Source organism: Pinus tabuliformis, chromosome X (genome assembly GCF_031772625.1).
Source record: "Pinus tabuliformis cultivar Carrire ecotype Pingquan chromosome X, CPIR1, whole genome shotgun sequence".
In the NCBI taxonomy this organism is placed as follows: Eukaryota; Viridiplantae; Streptophyta; class Pinopsida; order Pinales; family Pinaceae; genus Pinus; species Pinus tabuliformis.
In genome coordinates, this window is record NC_142308.1 from 1,718,895,087 (window position 1) to 1,718,922,154 (window position 27,068).

General features: G+C 41.8%; 1 protein-coding gene and 1 pseudogene across 1 annotated transcript in view; one reads left to right on the plus strand and one right to left on the minus strand.

The window, feature by feature from the left end:
• The first annotated feature begins 239 nt into the window (after positions 1 to 239).
• On the plus strand, positions 240 to 1,478 carry LOC149146634 (glucan endo-1,3-alpha-glucosidase agn1-like; annotated as a pseudogene).
• Positions 1,479 to 3,428: 1,950 nt separating this feature from the next.
• LOC149146635 (lanC-like protein GCL1) overlaps positions 3,429 to 27,068 on the minus strand; it is a 33,757-nt gene continuing 10,117 nt past the window's right edge. The window contains exons 5-6 of the mRNA XM_089452824.1: positions 3,706 to 3,836; positions 3,429 to 3,503 (exon numbers count right to left, since the gene is read on the minus strand). Coding sequence (XP_089308950.1) covers positions 3,429 to 3,503; positions 3,706 to 3,836 — 206 coding nt within the window. The remainder of the gene's footprint in view (positions 3,504 to 3,705; positions 3,837 to 27,068) is intronic.

The window sequence follows — 27,068 nt, forward strand, 5'->3', positions numbered from 1 at the left end:
GGTATTTAAACCTTTTCGACTAGTGACTCGCCTAAAATAACTTGACATGCATTCACATGCAACCACACACTAAAAGTCATCTATTACCAAACTTGACTTGACTCAACACTCAAATACTCATTACTCAATCACTTTGTTAAATAACTCTCTATGTTTAGCCAAATCCACATGCTGGAGTAATTACAATTTCTAACATTACTTACTCTCATTTCCCGCACAGGGAAACGGATTAGGGCCTCATGTTCGCTCATTACATGTTCTACGTGGAAGACAGTAGAAACACTGAGAAAGGATATCCTTTTCGCCTAGATCAAAAGAATCAATGCCTTTTCCCTCAACAACAATGTCTGGCGCCCAGCACACACAGATGTCATCTATTAGGCCACCAAGGAGGTTGGCCCCGACTTCAAGCTCTTCTTCTCCGTCGACATCCATAGTGAATCCAATGGAAACCTTAACCCAGCTAATATTACTGAGATAATGACACAAAAACCACTTCAACCAACTCACATTTTGAGGAAAACAATTCTTCACTTCCTGACTAGGTAGAGATGACTCGTGGTGGAAATCCTACACAAGCTATTCCTCTGCCCTCACCGGTTGGCATGGTGTATTCACTCAAGCCGACGACAAGGAGAACTATTTGTTCATGCCCTTTTTGCCCACAGACGGGTCCTATTACGGAATTCTGGGGATGATAAACGAATGCAACGACACCATAGATGGTCTCATGGCGTGGGACACCTCTGCCTGGCCTTACTATGACTTGGCCCTCTAGACACCATCACATAGAGAAGGTGTACATCGCCACCCCCATCCCCTAGTTCTCCAAGAACATCCAAGATTCTTGTTTCTCCTCTAATTTCCAAGCCAACAACGTCAAATATGGGTGCCAAGTGAAGGCCAACTACAAGGGCCCAAGTCTCTAGCTCACCACATGGCAGCAGACCATAAGCCTCAGCCCCGTCGTTTGTCGAGAACGTGATGTGGAACGTCTAGGCAGAGATCTCCTGCACGGTACCTCTGCTGAGCCAAAGTGATAATGTCAAGAAAGTGGCGAACTTCACCCACCAGGCATTCCTGGACCTGGGCGAGCACTATATTCAATGGTACAAAATAGACAGCGACCCCACCGTCACTAAGGATTCACTCTACTTGTTCTATTACACACATTCTAAGAACACCACACCCACAACGGACAATTGCAAGGTGGCAAACTCTGAAGACCTAAGAGATGACGTGTACGTGACTTGCATGCTGACTCGGTCTGCCAGCGTGGTTTTGACCTTTGGCAATGTTCCGCAGACTTTCACTGCTCCGGCTGGGATAAAACGTTTAATATGAGTTTCAACAAAGGGCAACAGTCTGCGTCATTGAAACACAGAGGAGCGGTGATAAATATAGTCAGTGGAAACATCCCAATCACGAACAACGACATCTCCAGCTACAATTTTAACGTATATTCCACTTCTGCGTGATATCCAGACGATTCAAGCTTACTGGCCACGGGTACTTGTTTTTGTTACAAGCACGGGCGAATAAACACGTCCTAATGAAGCTCAAGGTCTCAGAGTTCAATGCGGTAGACCTCTTAATAAGAGGGTTAGTATTCAGCCCTAAACTTTTGGAGACCTCTACAAAGGAAATTTGTTTTTAATAAATTATGCATTTTAATTTAAATCTTAAATTCAAACATAATTATGTTCATAGCCATAGCCAGCTCATTGAAAGTTGGTGAATTAACTTTTGGTTTAATGTGAATTTATTATATGGTCTTAAATATGAGAGGGTAAGCATATTATTGCCAGTGTATGTAAATGCCAAACTAATGGATGTGTAGGAAGTGAAACTAAACTTCTGATTGAAATTGTAATCCTTGTTAAGAAGATCTCTGGTCTTCTTTCCAATGTCAGAGTATAGTTCAGGACCCTTTCCCATGGCTAAATTCCTTCGATTTCTTTCCAAGAAAAAAACACTTGAAGAAGGAAGAAGCTTCGACCCAGTAAGAAATGACAGAAGCTACCACCATTCCACCTTATATACATTTAATTGAAACATTCTCGTCAGCTACGTCAGCAAACTGCAAGTATTTATATTAATGGAGAGATATTTAAAATGCTAATATTTACAATAATCCCGACATAACTAGAACGATAGAATTTTTTATAACCTTGGCATGACTAAATGTATAGAGTTAGAAAGCAGGTACTATAATCATGCGCCATATAGTGGAAAAACCATTGCAGATAAAGAGAAATTGTCCCTTGTAACACAATACATGATTTTCAACGTCCAACTTTACTTATCCTTAGACCTTCAACAAAGATGAAATTTGAAACATAAATCTAAAATCGTTGAAGTAAACAAAAACAAGCCCAAACTTACAAATAAGTAAATCCATAACTTGAAAGAAGTAAACAGACGCAAATAAGATGGACTTACAAGACAATAGAGTCCATGCTCAAACCAAGCCCATGATCTTGATGCCTTACATTAAAGGCATAGGCCATGGTAAGCCAAACAAATATCACTGCAGAAATTTATGACTTGACATTGATGCCAATCCACACTAAAGAAAATTTCATCAGGTATTCTCTGGGCTTCATTTTATATTTCAAGCTATAAAATATATCAACATTGGTGAGATGGAAAATGGATAAACACAATAGTTGGAAGAATCTCTAATGAGATCAATATACATTACAGCTTGTCCAAAACTCCAGAAAGGAGGCCACTTAAAAAAGGCTATCCAACAACATAACTAAATTTGTGCCTTGTGCACAACTCAAAAAAGGCTAGTGAGTAAAAATACATTTGAAAAATCTCATGACTGTTGTAACTGTAAGCAAATAGAGCTTTAATTAAACATTTCAAGCTACAAAATTTAACAGGGATTGATGATGAACTTTGACGGGCGACTACATTGGTCACAAAAACACTATCAGTTAATATACATCAACAATTTTTTAAATCATCACTCAACAAAGACACTACAGGGGAAAACGTTACAGAGGAAGAATATATCTATATGCATCTTGTACGTGGTATACCCCTCCAAGGAAAGGTTACTAAGGTACTGGGCATATAAATCTCATATGGCTGGTGCAACTGTACCATGGAAATTTACAATCCCTTTAAACTCCTCAAATGATAAATAAACAAGCCCATTTTTTACAACTCAAAACCAGGAAAGCTTGACTGCTTAGGCTTCACCATATCAAAGTATAAGCATGCAGTCCCTGTCAATCCTTCAAATAGAGAGTATGGATGATCTCCACCATGCATATGACCAGATGCAATAAGTCTCCTCCCACTGTTATAAAGGAATCTAGTAAATGCCTTTGCTCGATTAAGATATAGTTATTTTTTTAAACGATAAAGGGAAACAAAAGCATTTCCACTAACGTCATAACATGGTCCAACATTTTTTAGAAGACCCTTCTTCCATATCGATTCACAAACCTCAATTGCATGTTGACGAAAGACAAGTTCCCCGGAAGTACCTGATAAAAAGAAAAGGCCTTTTAATACTTAATACAAAAAGAGAAAAAGCTAAAAAATAACCTTTAACTCTTTCTCAATGTAAAATCTTGTCCAAATACCAGAGATAGATAAAAGGTAGACTACATATCTTATGAGTATTATACACATCTTTAACTAATCATGTAGTCTTAACCATGAAATTTCAAGTCCTACATGAGCTACCTTGCAAAGAGTCATTACAATACCAGGTGCACCATGGCACCATTGCACACGCTTGTTCCTCATATTACCTTCACTTGATGGGAAGTTTCCAAACTCTCGGAAATGTTTTCTAATCATGTAAAGCAATGTTCTCGTTGTAGCGGCTACAACCACCCTCCAAAATTTTTCCTTCTCTTGGTTTTGAAGCCTCCCTCCTCGAAATCATCATAGTTATCCTACACTGGTAAGGTACTTGTCTTCATTTGATTTCATCTATCATTTAACAACTTATGTTCACTCACTTGTACTATCAATTAACCACAAGAACATCTAGCACTTGGTTCACACCTGGTCAATCGGTTGTCGGGCAAAACTGCGCAATCCTGAAGGGCAGTATGTCTTCCCTCAGGAATTGTGTAGAGCAGCCCAACAACTACCATGCAATCAGAAGTTGTGCAGAGAAGGCCAGCTAGCATGGCTCTAGAAATTTCATAGAGCAAGCCAATTGGCACTGCTCTCTAGAAATGTGCAGTTCTAGCCAGCTGGCACAACTCTCCAAAATTGTGCAGAGCAGGCCAAGCCAGCTACGCTACCCTTTGGAAATGTGTGATATTGCCCAGCTACACTTCTCTCTAGAAATGTGTAGAGAAACCCCCCATAATTTCTCTAGAAAATTGCACAAAGTTGGCCAACCAGCCAAGGCCACTTAGCTCAGAAACAGCGGAGAAGTTTTCCCTTAGTGGTTGTCTATCACATTTGCTTGTAGGTTGCCCGGTTCACTCCAGGTCTGCGCAATCCTTCCTTGCATGTCAAGCAACTTTTCACGACAAAGAAAAAAGCAAAAAATCAAAAAGCATCACTAGATTTTAGGGATCTATTTTTAGCAGCAAGAGGTACATGCAAAATCATTTTTAGAAACTCCCCACCAAGTGTCTCTTTTTCCTATATTTGTGGCACGCACGTCATAAACTGTAATTTTGCTAAATCTATTAAAATGACACATCAGAGATCTTTCTTCACATTCGATCTTGGAGCTCTGGAATTCCTGAGGCATCTAGGAACCTTCGGTACAGTCGGTGCAACTTTTCCAGGTAATTTTTTCTTTTCATGCCTTTTGCCACTTTTTCTATCGCTTTTTAGTTTTTAGCTTGTATGAGTGTTGTTTCCTTGGTTTTATTGAACAACCATTGACGTTTCATTGCGTTTTATCTTGTAGAAGTGTTTTTTCAATTTTTTCATTACCTTTCCTTAGTTTTTCATGCATAACATTGTTTTTGCACTCACGGTCGTCGTTGCGGTGACTCTCTTCACGAGCTCCTTGGTTTTGTCATTTGACTGATTTCTTCACTTGCTTGAATTGCATGCATATCTATTCACTCATATTTGCACCAAATTTTCAAACACACTCAGTCCTTTTTGTTTTCAGGTTGCCATTGGGCAGATCTGGGCTGTCTTGGCCCGGATTTGGTCTCTCCCATCATGCTCTACGCATTCCTAGAAATCAAGGCTTTGCCTTGCATCCAGGAATTGCATAGAGGCTACCCACACTGGGTCCCAGTTGTGCTCTACACAATCATGGGAGGCAATGTCCCAGTCCTATCCACTGGAATTGCAATGCGCAGTTCCATCCAGCAACCCAACCTGACTGATCTACACATTGCGCAGTTTCAGTCGACAGTCAGCCTAACTGGACTACGTATTGTGCAATTCCAGTCAGCAGTCAGCCTCATTAGTAGCATATACTGCACAATGGGCAATTCTAGTTGAGAGTCTCTCGGCCTCCCGGAGTCAATGCTATGCAATCTTGCCCAACAGTCACCAGTTTGTTGCTTGATTGATTCTCGTGTTGCTTAATCCTTTTTAGCTGACATTGTCTTGTCGTGAGTGTCTTCTCTGTCTCAAGGTACCAGAGGTTTTTGAGAAGCTTCTTAGTAGTACAATTATCATGGCCTCTAAGAGATTTGGATCAAAAGACACAATTGAAAGTAGTACTGAGGATGTGGTTGAGTTGGGGTTTATGAGCTTGCCTGTGTACATAGACACACACTTGCTCATTGAGAAAGACATCAAGATCACATGGAAAGGCATCAACATTATTTTTGCAGGTAGCTTTGAGGAAAATTTGGAGGACCGACAAGTCTATGTAAACATCCATAAGTCAGGATTGTATAAGTTTTCATGCTAGTATCCTGTATTCTCGTGCGCAGACGTGATCCACTAGATTGTCTCACACACTGATCCTGAGATGATGATACTGAGCAGTATCAGTGGAGTAGAGCTTGCTTCCTTCAGGATGGAAGATTATCAGCAGATGTACCATTTTCCACTGCCAGTGAGTAAGATGGATGCATCGTTCTACACTCCCAACAACAGCATGAATACAAGAGACATCTTGAAGCATTGGGTAAGGGAGCCATCAAAGTTCAGGATGACACCCAACTAGATATACAAGACAAAGACACTCAGGAAGGCTTACCAATTCTTGGTCATCTTCATATGTCATTGTATGGCCAAGGGAGTACAAAGATCTTCCCACAGAGTTGGGTTTCTATGTTGGATCAGCTAGCAAGTGAAGGCAAACCATTCAACTGGTCCGATATGTTGGCTCTCCAGCTGAAAGTGCATGTATCCAATGCCCAAAGTCCACCCAAGGATCAACAAGCAAGATTCTTCATGTCTTCCTACCTTCTCGATGCAATCTGTGCCTGTCAACAGTTTCTTGGCATGGGTTTGGCATGGACACCTTCAGAGAATGTTGTGAACATATATTGCAAGTTGCTCTCAGACTACAACTATCGAGGAGTCATGGCTAGAATATCTAACCATTTCATCACCCCTTTGTACATGATGATCTTTGAACAAGATCCACCCTACATGTCCCAGGCAGCAATGGAGGCATTGTTGAACATTGCAGATTGGTACACCTCACCCGATGGCACCTTCATCAGGATGTACAGTGTGGAGAAGGCTCCACATGTGTTGCTGAGGTTTTCCACGGACAAGTTGGTCATGTAGGAGGTTGCATACCACATCTTGATAGGGTTATCAACTGGATTGCATAGGAAGAAGAAGGCACCATGGCCCATGCTTCATGTGTGAATTAGGTTGTATGCGATCCGTAGTTTGAAAGAAGTATATGCTGAGGTTGATGACTTCAAGAAGTTTAAGTTCGACACCAAGAGTTTCAATCCGTACGACCCACATGGATTTTGCAAGGACCACTATGCAAGAATGTACTCTTCTTGGATCCACGGGGCATGTCATTGGCCAGAGGAATACCCATGGAGATAATCTTATAACTCCTCTAGCCGCAATGAACCGATCAAATGGTAGTAGAGTGGCTAGCAGCACCACAGGGAGCAACAACAACAATAGAAACAAGCAGCAAACCTATGAGAGACAAATGAAAGAGGAATATTGTTGAAAGTATAGAGACGGAGAAAAGCTACAAGTTTAAGGAAGACCCACTTATGGAGAAAGTAGATTTGGAGATAAATGCTAAGAGGCAAATACACAACATGCGGATAACACAAAGAAAAAGGGAGAAGCAAATAGTGGAAGATGTAGAGAGGAAGTTGCAAGAAGTACAGCAGAAGCTCAAATAAGAACAAGAGCTACACAGAAGAGAGAAGGAAGTGAAGCATGAACAGGAATAGGAGGAAGTGTAAGGCGCACAGATATAGGAAACTGCGCCAATACAGGTTGAAGACTCTGAAATAGCAGCATATGAGGAACAAGCTGAGCAACCGCTAGAACAAGAAATTGCTCCATAGGATGAACCGATAGTAGAACAGATGGACATGGAGATGGAGTAGCCGAAACAGGATCAAGACATCGAACTCATGAAAAAAAACAACCGAGGTCACTCCATAGGCTTCACTAGCTCCAACACCAGAGCAAGTCTTGAGTGAACAAGGGGATACCATTCTCCTTGACGATAATATAGAAACAAGTGTGTACACCATAGCCTTTGATGAGTCACAACATAGAGTTGTACAAGCACATAGAGCGCGCACCCCGAATGAGTATGCATCACCTGTGAACTTTGAAGAATGGGTGATTGTGTTAGATGTACGAAGACATCCAACCACCTTGGTTGATGCTACAAAGGCTTATGTCGAAACCACGAGATCGAGTGTTAAGTTCTTGATAGTAGAAAATGAGTGCATGGATAAGGAGTTGAAAGTAGCCAGGCAGAGAGAGGAACAATCAACGGGATCCACCAGAGCAGAGTTGAAGAAATCCATACTTTATGAAGTAACGACTCTTGAGACAGTCACGTGGAGACTGTATGAGAATTTCATCACCATGCACAAGGAAGTTTTCCATCTACATGGTCATCAGCAGCACTGCAGCAAGATAGCGCAAACACTCACAGATATGCATGCCGTAGTTGATTATGTATAGACATTGAAAATGAGGTACAAGGGAGCCCCGCTTGACTTGCATAAGATGATGAAGCCGCATGTAGAGTTTGACTAATCACGCATCCGAAGTCTGATCCAGAACTATGAGGAACTCTCACCGCTCATCACCAGTGTTGAGGCTTCGTATGCATAGTTGTACAAGAGTTTGGATGTCATGGTGAGAAAGTATGGCACCCTGTTGATTGGTACACTCACCGAGGCCAAAGAGAAGAACCAAGTTATATTGTAGCTCGATGCATACTTTGATCAGTTGATGCTCACAACCACTAGCATAGATTTGCAAGTCAACACAGATAACATGCACATGTACATCGTTGTTATGGCCTTACTCAAGACTAAGTTGTGCATGTTACAGGATGATTTTGACAGAGGTTCCAAATTACTATACTCGGAAGTAATGGAGGCAAGAGTTTGTTTCCAGAAAGACATCATAAAAAAATATGCGGACACCATTACGCACTACCAAGCATGGCATCAGTCCGTCACTGAGGATCACGGAGAGGAGGTTGATGAGCTGGTCTTTCCACAACCGTCCAAGTCTCAATGTTCTCTTGTCTGGCTGAATCAAGCCATTTTGTCTCACATGGGTATATGTGGAAAATGTATTTTTGTAAAAATGTTGTAAATTGAAATTCCAAGTGTCATAGTGGAATGAAAATAGTCATATGTAATGTAAAGAGTTATGTAATGAAGTTGAAGTGTCATGAGGGTAGTCCAAGAGTCACAAAGGGAAATGTCAAGGGTCACCGCACCCTTTGCTAGAAATAGAACTTCATAACTCATAGAAGGGGCTTTTGGGGGCCAAGATTTTGCTAGGCATTTCTTAGAGAGGGCTTGGAGAGTATTGTGATGAGCCTTTGCCTCTCCACAGTGCAGAGCGAGTACGTCTCTTTGGAGGAGTAGTCGGTGTTGATTGCAGCATTCCACTATTAGGGCTAGTGGATGTCATGGTTGTATGTATGGATGGAACTTTCACTTTATATAATATAAAAGAGCCAACCTGTTTCATGCATATGTTGTTATTTTAGTTCAACTATTCAGGTTACTTTAGCAATGCATGTAGTTGTAGCTTACGCATTGATGTATGGACACTTCCGTATGTGATTTTATGAATCTCATTAAAGTGTGTTGTTTATTTGACTCATCACTTTGGATTTTCAACTATTCTGCTTTCCAGTTTGTGATGTCATTCAACTCATGTGTTTCTTTCAGGTTGCGTACTATTACAAGCTTCTAAGGGACACACTTCCTTTTCCCTTCGTGTGTTATAACCTCCCCATGCATCTCTCTTGGCTCGCTACAAGGTCACACACTTGCTTCTGACAAGGATATCTTCCTTACCTCTCCACGCTATCGCAGTCAAGGCATAGCTTTACTACCCACTGTTAGGACTCCTACTCCAAATGGTATGAGGTCTAGTTGGGACTTCTTGCTAGGGAGATCCCCTGTCATGTTGGCGGGTGTAGTAACGTCAACATTTCTGGTGCCAGAAGGAGGGCTAGATGACAATCTAAGTCCTAAAAGTCTATTTTGAATCTTCGCTCATCTATCATGACTTATGTTACACTTCGTCCTCTGAGATGTATGTCTTATGGAAATGACTTTGAAATCTCAGAGGAGTTTTGGAATGACTTGTCACAGAACACATATGAAGGTGAAGGTGGAAAAACTTGGCAGAGGCATAGTCTTGTCTTTTCCAATCTATGTGACAACCTCGAAACCCGTGAGGATTACATGATTTGCACGTTGTTCGCATTCATGCTTCGTGGGCACCCATTGTTGGGTGTGGAGCCTGATTATCTTCTATATTCAAAGGTATCGCCACATAGGACCCCAGTTCGAAATGGGGGCGAAAATGCCACTCGTAAAATATTCGCTGTAGGGGGGGTCCAGGGGGGGGCGGCTGCGACCTTTGGGAGCCCCCCCTTGGCGGGGGGTTTTGGGGGCAGCGCCCCCGAAGCTAAAAACAGTTGTAAAATTGCCTTGTAAAAGTACAATAATTTCTAGTCAATCTGGGCCGTTCATTAGGCGGATGATCTGACGGTAGAGATTATGTTTAGTTTAGGGTTTTTTTGCCCTAGAAGGCAACCCCTCTCTTTGGATGAGGGTATTGTATTTGAGGCTGTGTGATAGATGTGTATTGTGTGAGCAAGAAATAGAGAGGTGAGACTGTGAGAGAAAACAGAGGATATTACAGCGAATTTGTTGTAGGTTGTGTCTCTTCATTTTTCTGGATAATAGAAAGGAAGGACTGGCTATTTGCGGTGGACATAGCCCAAACTGGGTGAACCACGTATATCTGTGTCTCTCTTGTTTTGTGCGTTTTCTGTGTTTATATTTCTGCAATATTTTATGTGTTCCATTGCTCCGTAATATATAATTTTCTAACAACTGGTATCAGAGCCGAAGGTCTATTTGGCTGTTAAACTCGTAGGAAAGAAGGGTTCCTGGTTTGAGTGGGAGCAATGACAAAAGATGGTAAGTTTAGGGTCGAGAAATTTAACGGCCAAAACTTCTCGCTGTGGAAGATGCAGATGGAAGATTATCTGTATCAGAAAGATCTATACCTACCATTGGGCGGAAAAACAAAGATGCCGATGGGTATGAAAGACGAAGAATGGAACCTTCTCGATAGAAAGGCACTCGGAACAATACGGTTGTGCCTTGCTGCGTCAGTCGCCTTCAACATTTCGAAGGAAACCATGACAGAAGGTTTGATGCAGACGTTGTCGAAACTATATGAAAAACCCTCGGCCTCAAACAAGGTATTTCTTATGAAACAGTTCTTTAATATGAATATGTCGGAATGTGGATCTGTTGCAAACCATTTAAATGATTTTAATACATTTACAAGTCAGTTAAGTTCTGTAGGGGTAAACTTTGATGATGAAGTTAGAGCTCTGTTATTCTTGTGCTCATTACCAGAAAGTTAGAATGGTTTGGTAATGGCCATTAGTAACTCCATTTCTGGATCTAGTACTTTAAAGTTTGATGATGTTGTCGGCGCTATCCTTAGCGAGGAAATGCGATGAAAAAGCTCCGGTGAGACATCGGGAAATGCTTTGAGTGCAGAGTCTAGAGGAAGAAAAATGGAAAGAGGAAAGAGCTCAGGATATTGCAGTAAATCAAGGAAAGGCAAATCCAAGTCCAGATCGGGGACAGTGTGCTGGAAATGTGGAAAGAAAGGACACCGAAAGAAAGACTGTAGATCTCGGAAGGGAAAAGAAGGAGATGCACAGCAAGAAAACAATCATGAAGCAAATGTGACAGGTGAGGTGTTACAAGATGCTTTGATTCTTTCTTTCGAAAATATTACTGATTCCTGGGTGGTAGATTCAGGGGCTTCATTCCATGCCACACCTGATAAGAAATACTTTCATGACTATGTTCAAGGAGATTTTGGACAAGTTCGTATGGGTGATGATAAACCCTGTAAAATCGTTGGAATGGGTAAGGTTCTTGTAAAACAGCAGAACGGAAACCAATGGCTATTAAAGGAGGTAAGGCATGTTCCAGATCTAAAGAAAAATCTGATTTCAATAGGGCAGTTAGGCGGTGAAGGTTGTGTGACAACTTTCACAGATAAAGCTTGGAAGGTCACCAAAGGAGCCCTGGTAATAGCAAAAGGCGAAGAGGTTGGTACATTGTATTTATGCAATGGTATTTCTAACTCTGTTAATGCTTTAACTTCCAAAGGAGCAGATGCAGCATTATGGCATCATAGGCTCGGACACATGAGTGAAAAGGGGATGAAGATTCTTCACTCAAGGAATTTGTTGCCAGGTTTGAAGAATGTAGATTTGGACTTCTGTGAGAATTGCATTTATGGAAAAAAGAAGAGAGTCAGATTTCTCAGAGTTGGGAAAGAAAAGAAGAATGAAAAATTAGAGCTTGTGCATACAGATGTATGGGGACCTTCTCAGGTATCATCTCTCAGTGGCTCTCATTATTATGTTACTTTTATTGATGATGCAACTAGAAAAACTTGGATTTATTGTATTAAGAATAAAGCTGATGTATTTGATACTTTCAAGAAATGGAAAGCTTTGGTTGAGATTGAGACAGGAAAGAAATTGAAGTGTCTTAGATCAGATAATGGAGGTGAATATTGCAGCAAAGAGTTTGATAGGTACTGTTCAGAGCATGGAATTCGCAGAGAGAAGAAAGTTCCAAGAACACCACAAGAAAATGGTGTGTCAGAAAGGATGAACAGAACAATCATGGAGTGTGCAAGGTGCATGAGATTGCATGCAGGATTGCCTTTACAGTTTTGGGCAGATGCTGTAGATACTGTTGTTTATCTAATAAACATAGGGCCTTCAAGTTCCTTGGATGGTGTTGTTCCAGAGGAAGCATGGACAGGTAAAAAGGTAAACTACTCTATTTTAAAGCCTTTTGGTTGTGAGGCCTTTGTCCATATTGATAAAGAAAATAGAACAAAGCTTGAGGCAAAGTCAAAGAAATGTACCTTTATTGGATATGGTGTTAATGATTTTGGTTATCGCTTATATGATTACGAAAATCACAAAATCATTAGGAGCAGAGATGTACTATTCAATGAAAAGGTCTTGTAAAAGAATCAGTTGCAGGAAAAGAAACAGGAAAAGGAAAACAACGAATACGCAGTTCTTGATGAAATCACTGAAAAAGGAAAGGTGCCTGAAAATAATAATAATCAACAACCACAACAACAACAACCACCACAACAACAACAAGCACCCCAAACACCTGAAAGTGGTGTTAGAAGATCTACCAGGATAAGTAGATCCCCTGAACGATACTCTCCTTCATTATATTATTTATTGTTGACTGATTCCGGTGAGCTCGAATGTTATGAAGAAGCAATGCAGGGTGAAAGCAGGAAGAAGTGGGAGGTAGCCATGGAAGAAGAGATGGACTCCTTAATGCATAACCAGACTTGGGATTTAGTCAGGTTGCCTGTAGAAAAAAATACATTGAAGAATAAATGGGTTTACAGGTTGAAGGAAGAAGATGGAGGAAAACAGAGGTATAAATCTAGACTTGTGGAGAAGGGGTTTGCACAGAAGAAAGGTATTGATTTTGATGAAATATTTTCGCCTGTTGTTAAAATGACTTCAATCAGAACCATTTTAAGTCTTGTAGCAGCTGAAGATTTGCATCTTGAGCAGTTAGATGTAAAGACAACCTTTCTCCATGGGGATTTGGAGGAAGAGATATATATGCAGCAGCCACAAGGATATGAGGTGAAAGGGAAGGAGAAACTAGTGTGCAGGTTGAAGAAGAGCTTGTATGGCTTAAAACAGGCTCCAAGGCAGTGGTATCTAAAATTTGACAAGTTTATGTCTGAACAAGGTTATACTAGATGTCACTCTGATCATTGTGTTTATCTGAAAAAGAAAAATGATGGCATCTATATTATATTGTTATTGTATGTAGATGACATGCTTGTTGTAGGATCTAACATGCAGGAAATAAATGTGCTCAAAAGAAAATTGGCAAATTCATTTGCAATGAAGGATTTGGGAGCTGCAAAACAAATCCTTTGTATGAGAATAACTAGAGACAGGAAAAATTGTAAATTAACATTGTCTCAGAATGAGTACATACAAAAGGTGTTGAAAAGATTTAACATGCACAATGCAAAACCAGTTAGTACACCTTTTGCTAGCCATTTCAAACTTAGCAAGGAAATGTGCCCAAAGACCCAAGAAGACATGGATTATATGTCTAAAGTTCCATATGCATCAGCAATTGGAAGCTTAATGTATGCAATGGTCTGCACAAGGCCTGATATTGCACATGCAGTGGGAGTTGTAAATAGGTACATGAACAATCCAGGAAAGGAACATTGGATGGCAGTGAAATGGATTCTCAGATATTTGAAAGGTACCACAAATCAAGCATTATGCTTTGGTGGTTCAAACATCTCCCTACAAGGATATGTTGATGCAGATATGGCAGGTGACAGAGATAATAGGAGGAGCACTACAGGATATGTATTTACTGTTGGAGGAACAACGGTCAGTTGGGTTTCAAAAATCCAAAGTGTTGTTGCACTTTCAACAACAGAAGCAAAGTATGTTGCTGCTACAGAGGCTAGTAAAGAAATGATTTGGTTACAAAGGTTTATGGGTGAATTGGGTAAGGAGCATGATATGGGCACGTTATACAGTGATAGCCAAAGTGTCATTCATCTTGCAAAGAACTCAGCATTTCATTCCAGGACTAAACACATACAGCTCAAGTACCATTTCATACGATCAATGTTGGAAGATGGAGAGTTGAAGCTAGAAAAGATACACACTAGCCAGAATCCTGCAGATATGCTAACAAAAGTTGTAACCAGGGAGAAACTGAGAATATGCTCAGTTTCGGTTGGTCTTCAAGGATGACGATGAAGATGAGAAACAGCCAGGTCCAAAGAGGATTCATTGTCCAGCAAATGGAGCAGCGGTGGAGTTGCTACAATTAGTCTCCAAGTGGGAGATTGTTGGGTGTGGAGCCTGATTATCTTCTATATTCAAAGGTATCGCCACATAGGACCCCAGTTCGAAATGGGGGCGGCAACGCCGCCCGTAAAATATTCGCTGCAGGGGGGTCCAGGGGGGGGCGGCTGCGACCTTTGGGAGGCCCCCCCTGGCAGGGGGTTTCGGGGGCAGTGCCCCCGAAGCTAAAAACAGCTGTAAAATTGCCTTGTAAAAGTACAGTAATTTCTAGTCAATCTGGGTTGTTCATTAGGAGGATGATCTGACGGTAGAGATTATGTTTAGTTTAGGGTTTTTTGCCCTAGAAGGCAACCCCTCTCTTTGGATGAGGGTATTGTATTTGAGGCTGTGTGATAGATGTGTATTGTGTGAGCGAGAAACAGAGAGGTGAGACTGTGAGAGAAAACAGAGGATATTACAGCGGATTTGCTGTAGGTTGTGTCTCTTCATTTTGCTGGATAATAGAAAGGAAGGACTGGCTGTTCGGGGTGGACGTAGCCCAAACTGGGTGAACCACATATATCTGTGTATCTCTTGTTTTGTGCATTTTCTGTGTTTATATTTCTGCAATATTTTATGTGTTCCATTGCTCCGTAATATATAATTTTCTAACACCCATTGCAATGGCTTGTCACACTACCCAAAAAATCTATTCACTCATTTGGTCACTTTGTTAGAGAGTTAGCCGATGCTTTCCATAAGTTTGATCGTTAAGCATTTAACAAAAATGTTCTCAAACTATGGAAAGCCCCTGATGAATCCTTGGTGAAATTCTGGGATCGCTTCGTAATCTCACATTTCAATTCCTAGAGGATGAAATTGATTGGAAATTTCTTCGTGAAAGATTAAGAAAGATTTCAATACCTTCTTCACATATTTGAAAATCCACGTGTTAGATTCATTCAAACCGACCCCAACATACCTCGGTGTTAGAGTTGCTAAATCCAAGGTGGACACGGTTGCTGTCACAGGTGATTTTCTATCCTCGTCTCACCAAAAATCTCTGGCCCCGTAGTGTGAGGCAAGAGAAGGTGCGCACCTATTTTTCGAACTGTCACATCCTCCCACCCCACCTACTCTTGATTTATGCGCAGATTTGGCTAGAAAGACTATTGGTTGTTACGTGGACTTGTTTCCTCAACCTCTGTCCCCAGGTTCTATTGATCCTCCAGATTTTGTTGTGTTGTGTTCTCCCATTCTGAACTCCACACTTGTTGTTCACGAGGATCTCAATGAATTTGGAGTTGAGCAGCCAACCTACGCTATCATTTATGATGAGTATGTGTGGGAATCTGAAGAAGAACCCGCGGTGAAGGATGACCTCCTTATGTCCACACCTCATCCGCTTTTCCTTGACATATTTGGTGATTCTTCCATTGTTAATTTTCCATGTGAGAATTCATTCCCGGATGCATCTACTTCCGATCATTCATAGAATACACTAGATGTCAGTCTGTCATTACATAGCGGAGAGGACACATATGTGTTTGAAAATCCACTCAATATTTCATCTGTCATTTCTGGAAATGCAGAGGGTGAACATTCTTGCTTCTCATTAAACCCTCTATACGATTCATCAGATCATGAGGATGTTGATGAACTTTTCAAATTTTTTTATCGTGGTTGTCGTGATCTCTTTTCTCTTTCATTCGATTACAATGATGATCCATTCATTGTTGATCTTTCTAAACCACCCATCTTCGATGATCTACCTGTTGATGAAGTGGAAACCCCACAAGCTGGAGATGCACTTTAGCCCGAGATGGTGGTTATGTCAGGCCCTCACTGTCTTGAGGTCAATTCCACTTCAGATAAGAAATCTGTTGAAACACCAAAGGCTCCTCGTCACTCTCATGTTTACACTGAAGATCAATCTAATTCATAGAATTCACATCCTCCACCTGAATCACGTGATCCCATAGCTCATGCATTCGACGAATCATACACAGTGAGTGCTCTCACTAAATGTAATTTGTCTTTCTTTCTCGTGTTTTCTCATTTGTCATGGTCAAAAGAGTGTGTATGTTTATCATCTACGCACAGTGTGATGCATAACCATGATACGTCCACAGAATGCTTATCTTGCGCTTTTATTATTTTCTTTTTTGTGGATATTTTTAAACTTGGAGCGTTTTGGTATTCATTGTTATATATTTCTTGTTTGTTGGTTTACACGTTTATCTTTCTCGTAAACCACGCCTTCACCAACATGGGTCAACCAATGCGCCAATGGCTGCATTGGAAATATCACTTTACATGAAGAGGCCCATGCACTATTTAGTTTAGGAGTAGGAGTAGTGTTTTCTTTCTTGTTTTTATTTGTTTGCATGTTTTCTTTGTTTAGTTTGTTTGTGTCGCTTGTTTGTTTGTTTTTCTTTCATCTACGTTTGTCCTTTGATTTTTGTTTGTTTGCTTGTTTTTCACCCATAGGTTTAGTTTCGCATGAAACCGTGTGTGGCTCTCGAGACAAGAAAGGTAAAGTACAAGAGGACTTGTAAAACTATCAACACTTGGTTATCTATCTTCCTCTCCCTTTATGAAGAGCTTTTTGTTTTCAATCGATGATACCCTAACGGAAAATATATTATGTTCAGAGTTAGTTTTGGTGAAAACACAACACTTTCACTTTAACTAGTACCATATACACTAATCGTTTCTTTTGGGTTAACCCTTGTCATCTCATTCAAGTAGAGTAAGGTGAGGGGGGAAACCTTAACAAGTATTTTTGGATTTAAGACATCTGTGGTTTAAATCTTCTGACTTAGTTACTGGAGAATCCATAGTAAAAACCATTTTTCGTCAACGTTTCAAATCCCAACTGGGATCCATCATCAGGACTTCATGAATGCTTGATAGAAGAAGAGCTCAATTGAGGGATTAAATAGTAATGAGGAGATTAGGTTTTGGGTTGAGATGAATGTCGGCCATGTTTCAATAATATTAATTTTTTGATTAATTAATGATGAGTAAATTAATTGATTTTAATTTGATGTAAATTATTATTTTATTACTATTATGTTAATTATTATTCTAATTAAGTTTAATAGATATATCCTAATTATTAATGAAATATTGTATTTAAGTACTAGTTATTATTATTATTATCTTAATTAAATTATTAATGTTACTTAACAAGTATTGTCAGAGGTATATATATAATACTTCTCTGAAGGAACAACCTCTTATGCTCTCAATAAGCTAGGATCCCTCTTTTGCCTCTAAAATAAATAAGTGTGTACTCACAGTTCTTTGAAAAATGAAAAAAGAAAGAAAATAAATAAGGCGAAAGAAGATAAAGGCTCCCTGCATGGAGAGGTGATGCAAGTAACTCTGTCGGGGTACTCACCAGGCTCGCTAGCAACGTAGTGATGCTCGTGTTGCTACGTGACTCCATCAGGGTACTCTCTAGGCCTGCTGGTAGAGGAGAAACACCAGAGATGAAACTAAGACTCTGACATCTATATTACTTGTGCACCAATATACCCCTCATCCCCAATTGAAACAACTTAGTTGACTTGGATTGGTATGTGTGTTGACCGATCAAGAGAATGGCAGGGACTATATCTTTAACTCAAGCTTAGTGTTGAAGCCATGATGATCAAAGAATCGAATAATACTTCCAGAGGAGTTAGACTCATGTTTCACGAATAAGGTCTATACAGAGAGATGGAGTTATACTAGTGTGTCACCAATGTTGTAGCGGCTACAACCACCCTCTAAAATTTTTCCTTCGCTTCGTTTTCCAGCCTCCCTCCTTGAAATCATCACAATTATCCTGCATTGATCAAGTACACGAGTTTTCATTTGATTTCATCTGTCATTTAATAGCTTGTGTTCAATCACTTGCCATGTCAGTCAACCACAAGCACATCCAACACTTGGTTCACAACCAGTCAATCGGTTGTCGGGAAAAACTGCACAATCCTGAAGGGCAGTCTATCTTCCCCTAAGGAATTACGCAGAGCAGCCCAAATGTTTCCCTACACTTAGAAATTGCGTAGAGCAGACTATCCAGCCTTGCTCTAGAAATTGCGTACAATAGGCCAACCAACACTTCTATCCAGAAATGCGTAGTTCCAGCCAGCTGGAACTACTCTCCAGAATTGCGTAGAGAAGGCTAGGCCAATTGCACTTCCCTCTAGAAATGTGTGAAACTGGCCAACTACACTGCTCTCCAGAAATGCGTAGAGTAGCCTAGCTGATCCGGATTTAAACAGGAACGCAACAAATTATAGAGATAACCATAAACATAGAGATGCAGCGGAAATAATACTTCATTTCATTAATGTAAAATACTAAAATATGCTTACAAACAGTAATGGAAATAAACCAGCTAGGGCGATGGTAGCTTATCTCTGAGAAGAGATGTGGCAGCTACATGCCTCTGAACTGTGTTACAATGAGGCTCGAAGGCCTATTTATTGTTGAGAAACAATTGAAAACCTTAAACATCCAAAAACCTAACCCTAGAAGATGAAACGCCAAACTGTGGGCCCCGTTTGGGTAAATTGGTACATCAACTTCCCGGGGTCGTAACTTTGGCATATGATCTTCGTTTGACGCGCACAATATCTTGTTAGAAATATCTATCCAAGAATTACAACTTTGGTAAGAGAAACATGGTCCATGGACCCATTTTTCTCCTAGTTTTCCCAAAAAACATCGTTTAGGGCCTCAAAACGGCTTGGGAAGTTCAGGACCTGAAAAACTACTAAAAATAGTAAATTGTGCTACAATTAAGGAAAATGAAAAGCTGAAAGAAACAATGGTGGGGGTCCAAGTGGACTTGGCAGGTGACCACCAATATCCACCTAGATCATTCCTCCCACCTTAGGAAGCAATGGTCCCCATTGCGTTGAGCTCCTCCATGAGATGAGGAAACTTCTGCTGAACTTGGTCTGTGGTGAGCCACTTGCCCTGGTGAAGGAGTTGGCCTAATTTGACACTCGATACAGTTGGATATTTTGTTGGAAAGTGTGCTTGATCTGTGTGTCGATGATCTGATCAGTTGCATCTTGTTGCATGCAATCTGGATTTAACTCTGTGGGTGTGAGTTGTTCTGCAATGTCGGATGTGTCTAGTAATGGTGGAAAGTATGGCTAAAGGTGGTCCACATTGAACACTGGGTGCAGGCCAAGGAATGGGTGAATGCTGAGCTCAAATGCATTGTCTACCATAGCCTTGGTAATGGTGTAAGGACCATATTGGAGTGGTCTGAGTTTCCGATAGGCTCCGGTAAGGCATTCCTTTTCCAAATGCAACCAGACTTTTTCGCCCACCTAAAACTTGTGTGGCACCCGATGTTGATCATGTCGCTGCTTATACTTGGCATTCGATTTCTCTAGAATGTCATGGACCTTCTGGCAAATATGTTGGATGTGTTCAATGAAGCTGGTTTCCTTATCTGTTTCAGACTGGACATGAGCCGAATCTACGTGAGTAGCTGTAAATGGCATGGCCACATCAATGGGACATAGTGGCTGGAATCCCAAGCCCACCTGGAAAGGGTTGTGGCCAGTCGAGCTGTGAAGAGCCTGGTTGTAGCTGTGTTGAACATAGGGGAGGCTCTCGTCCCATGTGCGTGGATGCTTTGAGTTGTACATGCACATAATGTGTACGATCATCCTGTTGACAACCTCTGTCTGGCCATTAGTTTGAGGATGGAAGGCTATGGACTTAGTGAGTTTGGTATCCAGCATCGACCAGAGATTGGACCAAAATGTACTGAGGAACCTACTGTCCCAATCTGAGATGATAGATTGTGGGATCCAAAAGTGTACCCACACTTGTTCAAAGGAGATTTTAGCAGTGGCTTCTGTTGTGATATTCTTCTTGCAAGCCACCATAATGGCCATCTTCGAGAACCTGTCGACGACCACAAAAACACAGTCGTTTCCATGCTTAGTGGAAGGAAGGCCTGAAATGTAATCCATGGAGATGGATTCCCAAGGTTGACTAGGGGTAGGCAACGCATTATAGAGGCCTTTCTTCTTGATGGTCGGTTTGGAAATGGCACAGGAAATGCATGATCTGATGTACTTCTCGACATCCTGTCGAAGATTCGGCCAATAAAAATACTTCTACAGTACTGCCACCGTTTTCTCGACCCCAAAATTCCCAATAGCTTGACTGTAGTGTGCTTCCCAAATCATCTTGGCACGCTCGCTTGAAGGAACACAAAGGTGACCTAGGTGGCATCACAGGGCATCCTGGAGGTGAAAATCTGGAACATGCTGACCCTCCTAGAGTGTTTGGTATGTGTGGCCAAATTCTGGGTCACTTTTGTAGAGAAGTAGCCAATCAGAAGTCTTGTGCCCACAAGAGTTGAGCACGGTGGTTAACGCCATGATCGGTGGTCGACTGAGGCAATCTGCAACATTATTGGTGTTGCCCTTCTTATACTTGATATTCAAATGGAACTGTTGCAGGTATGTGGACCATTTCTGATGGTGATCATTCTGCAATTTCCCTTGGGTCTGTAGGAACTGCAGGGATCGATGGTCTATATGGATGACCGTTTCCTTCCCCAAAATGTAATGCTTCCATTGTTGGCAGGTCTGCACAATGGAATACATCTCTTTGTCATAAGTGGGATATTTCCAGACTGTGTCTAAAAGTGTCTCACTGTGATATACCACTAGATGCCCGTTTTGAGTAAGGACTGCCCCAATAGCATAGTCAGAGGCATCTGTCTCGACCTCAAATGGTTGTTGTAAGTCTGGTAATGCGAGCAATGGTGTCGTGCAGAGGCAATCTTTCAACTCTATGAATGCCTTCTGTTGAGATTCAGACCAAAAGAATTTTTCTTTCGCTCCTCCCTTGGTGACTTAACTCAAGGGCCAAGTGATATGAGAAAATCACAACAAGAACCTACGGTAGAAGTTGGCAAGACCTAGAAAGCTGCGGAGCTCTATTAGAGTGGTTGGAGATGGCCAATCCTGAATGACTTGGATCTTGGCTAGATCCACATGCACCTCCTGTTCATCAATAATGTATCCCAGATACTAAACCTGGGTCATGCCAAAAGTGCATTTCTCCAAATTGGCACATAACGTGTGTTTCCGCAGTGTTTGGAGAACTTGTCGGATGTGGTGGAGGTGCTCTTCCCAACTCTGGTTGAATATTAGGATGTCATCCAAGTATACCACTACAAATGAGTTGGTGAATGTCCGTAAGATATCATCCATTAGCCTCATGAAGGTTGCAGGAGCATTCGCCAATCCGAAAGGCATAACCAACCATTCGAAAAGGCCCTCCTTGGCTTTGAAGGCAGTCTTCCACACATTAAAGGGTTCGATTGGTACCTAGTGATATCCTGACTTCAAATCGATCTTGCAGAAATATTTTTCCCCCTTTATTTGGTCCAAGAGGTCATCAATCCATGGGATCGAGTACCTATTACAGATAGTGATCTTGTCCAGTGCCCGATAGTCAATACAGAGTCTCCAAGTCCCATCCTTCTTCTGTACCAACACGATTGAGCTCCCACAGGGTGATGAACTTGGGTGGATGTGACCTTTATGTAGTAGCTCTTGAATATGCCTCTTGATTTCATCGTTCTCCATAATGGAGTGCCGATAGATTAGTCCATTGGGCAGCGGCGCACCTAGTGTCAGATCGATGGAGTGCTTGACTTGACAATGTAGAGGAACCCCTGTGGGGGAGGTGAAGATGTCCTCGTAATCCTCCACGACCTTATCCATCTGTATTTGTCATGTGGAGGGGCCCTGTCTGGAGGTCGTGGCCACCGTCTTCTTCTTTTCTTGAGGGTGTATCATCAAGAAAACAAATTTCTTGGTTTTTGAAATGAGCTTACTGCATTGTTTTGCAGTAACCAAAGAGATGGCGGTAGGTGGTGCTACCTCCGGTATTCTGTACAACTTATTTCCCAAAGTAACAATAACAGCACAGGGCCTTGATTCATAACCAACATGTCCCTTCCACAAATATGGTTGTCCTAATAATACATCACAAACTTCAAGGGGAGCAATGTCACACAATACCTCATCCATGAAGGGCTTGATATTGTATGGAAGGCAACACTGCTAGCTCACGCGAAGATCTCATCCTTGGTGAAGCCACCCGATGGTGTACGGTTGTGGATGTGCTATGGTCAGTAACCCCAGCCGCTTCACGACCTCTGCCGAAATGAGGTTCTTTTGGCTCCCGCTCCATTCCCCTTGTGGGGTTCTGACTCAGAGTCGGAACATGCATCTGATTCTGAAACCTTTAGCTCAGCCACCAGTGACTGCTTGGCCTGACACGCACTTGTGTTGTGAGTGGAGATCTTATGGAACTCACATGACTTTCCCGTGTCCTTTTTTGGCTTCACGGTGTTGTTCTTTACTTGCAGCTTTGGCGGGTTGTCTTGGGCCACCCTGCCTTGGCTTTGTCCTTTGTTATGCGGTTTGGGGGCACCTTTCCCTTGCTTCATATTCACAGATCCAAAGTCTCGCTTCTTTTGTTTAAACTTTTGCTTGACCTTAATGGCATATCGGTATGTCGTGCCGAGCGAGGGGATGTTCAGGAATTCTATTTCTTCCTAGATGTACTTATGCAGGCAGTCAAAGTATTTGAGTACCAAATGCTGTTCTGAATCCTTGATACCCAACTTTGTGCAAAGGGTATGGAAAATATTGGTAAACTCTGGCACGTCTTGGTCCCTCCCCTGCTGCAGCGTGGTCCACTTTATGTATTGATCTTCATAGCTTCCAACAGGGTAGTACTGCTCCTTGATGGCATCCCGGAAAGAATCCTAAGTGGGTGCGGCTGAAAATAGTGAGTCTATACTTTCATCCTTCAGCTCGCAATAGGTTTCCCACCAGTCCTTGACATGGGGGGTTGCTGTCAGAAGAGCGAAAATAATCTTTTCCCGACTGGAAAAATCATGAACAAAAAAATAACCCTCTAGCAGATTTAACCATTTATCGATGGCATCTGCGTTTTTCTGACCCTCGAATAAGGGGATTTCAAAATTAACTTGTACCTTAAACAGTGTGGCGTTTCCAGAGTAGCTGTTGGAAGCCGATGCGTCGCCCCTGGGTAACCGCTGAAGGATCTGGGCAAAGCTGTCCATCATCGCATTCCTTTGTCGCTCAAGGGCTTCTTCGAGCAAGATTTTGATAGGATCTCCTGCCCCCTCGTCTTTCTTTTCATCCGCTATGGGAGGCCGTTGGATTTGCGAGGCTGGTCTTGCAAAGGTTCGACCAGTTCAAGCCCTAACTCCTTATATCCCGACCTCGTTGGGGACATGCAAAGAAAAACAGAGAAAAAGCAGACCGCTCTGATACCACTGATCCGGATTTAAACAGGAACGCAACAAATTACAGAGATAACCATAAACACATAGATGCAGCAGAAATAATACTTCATTTCATTAATGTAAAATATTGAAATATGCTTACAAACAGCAATGGAAATAAACCAGCTAGGGTGATGTTAGCTCATCTCTGAGAAGAGATGTGGCGGCTACATGCCTCTGAACTGTGTTACAATGAGGCTCGAAGGCCTATTTATTGTTGAGAAACAATGGAAAACTATAAACATCCAAAAACCTAACCCTAGAAGATGAAACGCGAAACTGTGGGCCCCGTTTGGGTAAATTGGTACATCAACTTCTCGGGGTCGTAACTTTGGCATAAGATCTCTGTTTGACGTGCACAATATCTCGTTAGAAAGATCTATCCGAGAACTACAACTATGGGAAGAGCAACATGGTCCATGGACCATGTTTTCCTAAAAAACGTTGTTTAGGGCCTCAAAACGGCTCCGAAAGTTCAGGACCCGAAAAACTGCTAAAAATAGTAAATTGTGCTACAATTAAGGAAACTGAAAAGCTGAAAGAAATAATGGTGGGGTTCCAAGTGGACTTGGAAGGTGGCCACCAATATCCACCTGGATCACTAGCATCACTGCTCTGGAAAATTGCGCAGAGGTGGCCATCTAGCTAGGGCCACTTAGCCCAGAAACAACACAAAATTTTCCATCAGTGGTTGTCCGTCGCAAGTGCCAGTAAGTTGCCTAGTTCACTCTAGAACTATGCAATCCTTCCTTGCATGCCAGTAAGATTTTCCTAAAAAAGAAAAAGCGAAAAATCGTCCCTATATTTTAGGGATCTATTTTTAGCAGCAAGAGTTACATGTAAAGTCGTTTTAGAAACTCCTCGTCAAGTGTCTCTTTTTCCTCGATTTGTGGCACGCACGTCATAAACCCTGATTTCTCTACATCTATTTAAATGACACCTCAGATATCATTCTTCACTCACAGTCATCATTGTGGTGACTCGCTTCACAAGCTCCATGGTTTTGTCATTTGTTTGATTTTTGCACTTTCTTGAATTACATGCATGTCTATTCACTTTGATCTGCACTAGCTTTGCACACACACTCAATCCTTCGTGTTTTCAGGTTGCCATTGGGTGGATCTCGGCTGTCTTGGCCCAGATCTAGTCTCTCCCAGGATGCTCTACGCATTCCTGGTAGTCAAGGCTCTACCTTGCCTCCAGGAATTGCATAGAGGCTACCCACACTAACTCCCAGTTGTGCTATGCGCAATCCATGGAGGTAATGTCCAAGTCCTACCCACTCGAACTATGCACTACGCAGTTCCATCCAACAACCCAACCTAACTGATATGAGCATTGTACAGTTTCAATCAGCAATCAACCTCACTGGTCTACGCATTGTGCAATTCTAGTCAGTAGTTAGCCTCACTGGACTACGCATTGTGCAGTTCCAGTCAGTAGTCAACCTCACTGGCAGTTGAGACCATGCAATGAGGTGTTCCAGCTGATAGTCTCCCGACCTCCCAAAGTCAATGCTGCGCAATCTTGCCCAACAGTCACCAGTTTGTTGCTCGATTGATTCTCGATTTTCTTGATGTTTTATAGCTCACATTTTCTTGCCATGAGTCTCTTCTTTGTATTCAGGTACCACAGGTTTTTGAGCAACTTCTCTCCAGTACATGTATCATGGCCTCTAAGAGAGATGGATCAAAAGACATAGTTGAAAGAAATACTAGGGATGTGGTTGAGAAGGGGCCTATGAGCTTGCTTGTGTACACAAACACACACAGCTTCATTGAGAAATACATCAAGATCACATGGCAAGACATCAACACTATTTTCGCAGGAACCTTTGAGGAGAATTTGGAGGACCGACAAGTCTATGTAAACATCCATAAGTTAGGACTGTATAAGTTTGCATGCAGGTATCTTGTATTCTCGTGCACAGATGTGATCCACTGGATTGTCTCACACACTAATCCTGAGATGATAATACTAAGCAGTATCAGTGGAGTAGATCTTGCTTCCTTCAGGATGGAAGATTATCAACAGAAGTACCATTTTCCACTTCCGGTGAGTAGGATGGATGCACTGTTCTACACTCCCAACAATAGAAAAAATACAAGAGACATCTTGAAGCATTGGGTAGGGGAGCCAACAAAGTTCAGGATGGCACCCAACCATATATAAAAGACAAAGACACTCAGGAAGGCTTACCAATTCTTGGTCATCTTCACATGCCGCTTGTATGGCCAAGGGAGTACGGAGACCTTCCCGCAGAGTTGGGTTGCTATGTTGGATCAGATGGCAAGTGAAGACAAACCATTCAACTAGTCCAATATGTTGGCTCTCCGGCTGAATGCCAGTATCCAACGCCTGGAGTCCACCCAAGGATCAACAAGCAAGATTCTTCATGTTTTCCTACCTGTTCAATGCAATCTATGACCGTCAACAATTTCCCAGCATGGGTTGGGAATGGACACCTTCAGAGCATTCTGTGAACATATATTGCAAGTTGCTCTCAGACTGTAGCTACCGAGGAATCATGGATAGAATATCTGACCATTTCATTGCCCCTCTGTACACGATGATATTTGAACAAGATCCACCCTGCATGTCCCCTGAAGCAATGGAGGTGTTGTTGAACATTGCAGATTAGTATGCCTCACCCAATGGCACCTTCATTAGGATGTACAATGCAGAGAAGCGTCCACATGTGTTTCCGATGGTTTTCCATGGACAAGTTGGTCATGCAGGTGGTTGCATGCCACATCTCGACAGGGTTATCAACTAGATTGAACAGGAAGAAGAAGGCACCATGGCCCATGCTTCCTGTGTGAATTGGGTTGTATGTGATCTAGAGTTTGAAAGAAGTGGATGTTGAGGTCGGGGACTTCAATAAGTTTAATTTTGGCACAAATATTTTCAATCCATATGACCCACGTGGATTTTGCAGGGACCACTATGCGAGAGTGTACTATTCTTGGATCCGCGAGGCGTGCCATTGGCCAAAGGAAGACCCATGGAGATATTGTTATAACTCCTCTAGGCTCAATGAACCGGTCAACATGGCAGTAGAGTGGTTAGCATCACTCAAGATAGCAACACCACAGGGATCAACAACAACAACAAAAGCAAGCAGAAAACATTTGCAAGACAAAGGTAAGAGGAAGAGTGTTGAAAGCACAAAGACAAAGAAAACGTACA